This window comes from Musca autumnalis, unplaced genomic scaffold (genome assembly GCF_047663935.1).
Source record: "Musca autumnalis isolate F117 unplaced genomic scaffold, ASM4766393v1 scaffold_5, whole genome shotgun sequence".
Classification (NCBI taxonomy): domain Eukaryota; kingdom Metazoa; phylum Arthropoda; class Insecta; order Diptera; family Muscidae; genus Musca; species Musca autumnalis.
In genome coordinates, this window is record NW_027412088.1 from 60920107 (window position 1) to 60925814 (window position 5708).

The 5708-nt window shown below is 34.4% G+C and overlaps 1 protein-coding gene across 1 annotated transcript; it reads right to left on the minus strand.

Moving 5' to 3' along the window:
• Positions 1–266: 266 nt before the first annotated feature.
• LOC141405493 (protein FAM136A-like) lies at positions 267–2292 on the minus strand. The gene is made up of 3 exons (XM_073989885.1): positions 2088–2292; positions 776–940; positions 267–715 (listed from the first exon to the last, which is right to left on the minus strand). Exons 1-3 carry the CDS (start codon positions 2172–2174, stop codon positions 527–529), a joined length of 441 nt encoding a protein of 146 aa, XP_073845986.1. The 5' UTR covers positions 2175–2292; the 3' UTR covers positions 267–526.
• Between the last annotated feature and the right edge of the window lie 3416 nt (positions 2293–5708).

Here is a 5708-nt window from a genome sequence, read left to right on the forward strand (position 1 = left end):
GTGTCGTTATACTGTTACTAAGCTAGAATTAACATTACCAACTTTTGCTGGTATACTATCAACAAGTGCTTAAACGAAGTTTTTATTAGTAGTCATACCATTTTACTTATCACTATTGTTGGATTTATAAGTGATACATGATTTTGGTATTGGTGTTATTGTTGAGTGATGGGTTGAAGGAAGGTCAAAAGAAGACCCGATGTTGTTGTGGATCATCTTAGCATCGACTTCATCGATTATGAACATAATGAAAGATTACATTCACATTTAGTCTTCAATTTTTTTATTTTATCTTTTGTAAAATTTCATTTGATTTTCATAATTACATATTTTTTGTTCATGATTATTAACAACTAAACATTTCTAACATCACGTATGGAGATTACGTGCTCTGCTTAATTTCCTTTTCATAAAGAAAATAGAAATATCCCATAAAGAGAATTAATTACAAGAACAAATTAACACTTATAACTGCAATAAAATGTTTGTGTAATAAACTCAAAGAAATGCCCTCAAAAATTAACATTTAAACTTGTGGTATTCCTTCGGGTCCTTTCGCCAATACAGCTTTCATTGTTTTCATCATTGTGGGTATCAGACCAACATGTTTATCGACACACTTGACAGCGCAACGTTCAAATTGATCGGTATATTTGCTGATATCTTCTTCGCTAGGATTTGGTGGCATTTTTACTTTGACGTCATCATTGCATTGCTAAAACAAGAGAAATTTTATTAGGACCCCTTTAAAATTAAGATTTTTTTAGTTACTTACCATAACACATCTTTGCAGTCTTCCTTGGAATTCGCCCAATTCATGCTGGACATAGTTCTGAGCCCTTGTCAATGGAGCCGAACATCTTTCTACACAATTTTGAACACTATCCACACTGGCACTATTATCCTGACAACATCTGGCCGCACACAAATGCATATCAGTCTAAAATGAAAATATAGAAGTTAAGTTGGTTATTGGAGCTGCGAAAGTAGAAGTGTATGGTATCGAAATCGTGAATTACAGGTGTAAAAATAGTTTTATAATTTTACAATAATAAAACATGAAATTCGTATCGTTGGTTAACACATAATAGTACGTTTATATATAACCAGATTTAACAAACCCACTGGGTTTTATATGTCAATTCCATTGCTTATATTTCAAATAAATCTTCATAAGGAAGTTTAACCCTGCAAAAGGCAATAATATAAACATGGCCTAAGATATCAAAGCCAGCTAAAACCTGTTAAATACAAAAATTATTCTTATTCTTTTTGTGATCTAAAATGATAACCTACTGTACAAATGAGGGAGTTGGCCTTATAGGAAAATAAACGTATGATCCACTATCCAGTTTAATGCCCGGTCCCGGATCATGATAATATATTTGCCACAAATAGCCCGCCCTTGGTGTCCTGTCCAAGTCCATAATTCGCGAGATATGGGCCTTCATATCTGTAAAAATCAATAACATTTCTCACATTTTTACAACCGACCAATAAAGCCCTTTAAAATTTAGAAGTTTAAGGTATTTAAGATATTCACCTGTGAACATGCTCCAACACCGTCTATTGGTTAAATCTTCCCTTTAAATATGAAACGTTTTTCCAACACTCGCTAGTTGCAATAAAGACCTCCAGAGCTTTACAATGATACCCATATTGCCTTGAGAAATATACGGATATGATATCCCGCGAAGCATGGACTTGTGGGAGACAAAATGTATATCGTTATACTCAGGACTATCTGTGGTAAATATATCACCATGATCGACCAGACCCAAAGGTTATAACATCGTCAATTATAGTACGGTTATACGGCGTTTATATTATAGTTTTTTGCAGGGTTAACCTTCTTTATGAGGATTTGTTTGAAGTATATACAATGGAAATGATATTTGAAACCCAGACCCACTGGGTTAACCTTGTTATATATAAACGGCCTATTACACTAGTTTTTTGCCGAGTTAACCCACTTCGAGAGGATTTATTTGACGTTTGCGCTATGGAATTGACATTTGAAACCCAAACCCATTGGGTTAATCCGGTTAAGTGCAACCGGGCAATTGTTTTAGACCTTCCATGTTTACCTGCATTTTCCGTAAATGTGTCCTGTCCATATCGTTGATCATTTCGGTGACGGCTTGTTCAATTCTTTGACGTTGTTGTTGAATCATTTTGATGAGATTTTATTAATAATTTTATTAAAGAATTACGGCTTTAACCGAAACGAATTGTGTAATTTTTTTTACCGAAAAAAACGTGTATGAGACAATCAGATAAAAAACAAACGGGTGTTACAAAAACAACTATATCTGAAAGCAGCTGTTTGCATTTGCTTATTGAACACAGCAAAACAGATGTTCAATGCACAGTGGCTCCATGGCGGAATAATAGCAAGTTTACATTTACGAAATCCACTTGATTTTAACTGTTTATTCCAAGGCATACCCAGCAAAAAGTTTGCATCCACGGAAGCAGTTAAATCACTGGTGCAAGTGTCACGAAGTGCTTCTTTTTCTATGAATTCCTCAGTGAATTTTACAAGGGAGCGCGCAGAAAGGAAGCACTCCATTTTGCTTCCGCAGCACGCAGTTAGGAAGCACTCCATTTTGCTTCCGCAGCACGCAGCTAGGAAGCACTCCATTTTTAAAATTTTTACCACTTTTACGAGTTTTGCGTTCCCGTACACAAAATTTGTATGAAAATCGTTTACGACTTTTACCACTTTGTAAAGTACGGGAACAGGCCATTAATAAGACATTTTAATTTTATTCTTATAGGCCGTTTATATATAACAAGGTTAACCCAGTGGGTCTGGGTTTCAAATGTCATTTCCATTGTATATACTTCAAACAAATCCTCATAAAGAAGGTTAACCCTGCAAAAAACTATAATATAAACGCCGTATTACTTTAATTTCATTTGTTGAATGAAAATTGAATTTTTTATCGTTTATACATAAAAGTGCTTGTTGGATGTAATCCAAATGTGAGGAAAAGGATTGCCTTTTTCATTAGTCCACTGGAAGCGCATCCATGCATGTAATGGAATCCTCACTCCAACTTGCACCACTTCCATTTTTTTTTGCTGGGTATTTATATAAGGTAAATGCATGAATTACAACAACTAAGGCGGCCATCAGACCATCTGCTTTTTCACATGTATAACATCAGCTGTTCTGTATATTAGTATACCCAAAGTGACAACATACATGTGAAAAAGCAGATGGTCTGATGGCGGCCTAACCAAGCATTATATGCTGTTTATATTAGAGCTTTTTGCGGGGTTAACCTTCATTATCAGGATTTAACTGCTTAATCTGGTCAACTTCATCAAGATTTACCATACAATTTTAAATCTTCTCATGACCGGATTTGTTTGAGATCCTGCACAAAATCTGGATACTATTGTCATGCAACACTGTTATTGCACAAAAAAATGCAACTCATTTGTCAAAGTACGAAAAGTTGCAAGTGTTTTCATAAATAGTTTGTTTACATTTTGTTTGAATGTCAAACAAAAAGAAAATTGGAATTTTGTATAAAAATATACAATTAATGGATAAAGGATGCAGACGCTATTGGACCTTTTAATAAACCTGCATTCAGCAATTTTAGAATCAACTCCGGCAGTTGTGCATAAAATTGCACTGTGCTACACGAAAAATATTTAAGGGTTCTGACGCAAAAATTCTATGGTGTTGGGATCCGTGGACAACGATAATGCCTTTTGTTCTTTTGGGTCACTTCGTTCTTTGTTTTATAACGGTAATTGTAGAGAAGAACGGGGGTTTTGAAATTCCAAAACGTGGAGCGATATGGTTCATCTTCGAACTTGACCTGCCCCGAAAGAAAAAACCCATCTTTCCAAAATTTCAGCCATCTATCTCAATTTTCGGGAATGATAGCGAGATTATCGCAGACGAACGGAGGGACGAACTTGCATAAAAGAAAAATACTATGAATAGAAGTCTGTTGTGAGAAATAGAAATTATGCTCGTTTGAAACTGAAAATTTCAAAAACCCCCTTCTTCACTACAATTACCGTTATAAAGAACGAAGTGACCCAAAAGAACCAAAGGCATTTTCGTTGTCTACGGACCCCAGCACGATAGAATTTTTGCGTCAGAACCCTTGAACATTTTTTATTCAGCATTTGTAGCACAGTGTTAATGACCAGCTCACTCTACTGTGGACCGGGAAAAGAGAAACAGTCTATTGCTTTGTTCCAGAACCTGCAAGAAGCTACTATTTTTTACTACGATAGCATTTTTCCCTTTATGTTATCGGAAAAAATTGTAAAAATTAGTAGATTCTTGCAGTTCTGGAACAGACCATATATGTATTTAATATTGACTAAATGAAGTAGTTGTTAAGACGATGAGTGTATATTATTTTTGTTTGGATTTCCTACCCCAATTTTTTGCATTTGATCCAAAAACCTCATATAGATGAATTTTTATGGCGATCACTTAACGTTAACTCCAACGATGCACTGATGCGGCAACGTTAACTCCTTCTACCAGAAGGATATTTGTTTCCATAATAATTTGTATGTGGCCAAAGGTGCATTTTCACGAAAATTCTCTAAAATTTGCATTTATGTTCCAATCGATGAAAATATTTTACCAGTTCATTGTTGCGGCTAAAAAACTAATCCTACAAAAAATTTTGAAAATCGGATCAGATTTCACATTTTTATTCATGGTAGAACAAATACAAGGTAAAGTTAATACTACAACAAATACAACTCGAACAACAACCACAAAGGAATTTGTTTTTGTTTGTAAACCTTAGTGTCAACGTAAATGTAAACAAAACAAGGAAATGTCTATAAATTATTGGAATTTAAAAAACTAATAATTTTTCACATTTGATTGAATATTTTGGAAAACATGAATAAAAACTCGTTAGATTTTCAATTTGAATGTTTCCACATCATTCCACTAAATGCATAATTTCTCGCAGAAAGTAGAATACTTGCAAAAATGTTTCGGGTCGCTGGTAATTCATTGAAAAAAGAGAAGATGTTTCAATCATTTGCTTTTGAAAACAAAAAAGCACATGTTTATTAGGGCATTATTCTTTTCAAGTTTAACAAAATACCACACATATTAACAAATATTGTACCGCCTCTATAAGCGGTGTTTTAGTGTGCGGTATGTCGTTCGGACCTGGAGGAGGTTACATGTCAATGATATGAAGCCGTCTTTATGGGAAATAGTTTTTTTTTTCTGATGAATAAATTTGTTCTTCAAAAATATATATCCCTAATATACATCGAACATAGAAATAAATACATAAAATGTCGAATGGAATTTGACACTAACACTACAACCCAGTTCAGTCAGCTGGGTATTGCTGCTACCTTTTCTTGTTCTACCATGATTTTTATTGTACTTTTTATTCTTTAATTTTTATTAATTAAATACAGAATAAATATTTTAAGTATGTGTATTTGTTAATTTCGCTGGTTCGGTACTGCCATCCATCAGTCTGAATATCTCTCAAACCTGCCAGGTACAATTGTTGATCTAAAATTTGTGCCGACGCACCGGCAGGATGTTGAACTCCTCATCCAAATGGTCCACTGAAGACATGAGACACCTTGTTAGTGTTTTCCGTTCTGGAAGATTTGCAATTTATCCCATTTCGTTTCATTTACGTTGGCAAACCGTCATATCGCGTTTTATGTGGTTAACAAGGTAC

What these genes read in the sequence shown, in the direction of transcription:
- LOC141405493 (XM_073989885.1), bottom strand. Translation starts at nt 2,174, where the DNA reads ATGATTCAACAACAACGTCAAAGAATTGAACAAGCCGTCACCGAAATG. An exon ending in CACATTTACGGAAAATGCAG is followed by an intron (nt 941 to 2,087) that starts GTAAACATGGAA and finishes TTTTCATTTTAG; the next exon opens with ACTGATATGCATTTGTGTGC. An exon ending in GACTGCAAAGATGTGTTATG is followed by an intron (nt 716 to 775) that starts GTAAGTAACTAA and finishes CTCTTGTTTTAG; the next exon opens with CAATGCAATGATGACGTCAA.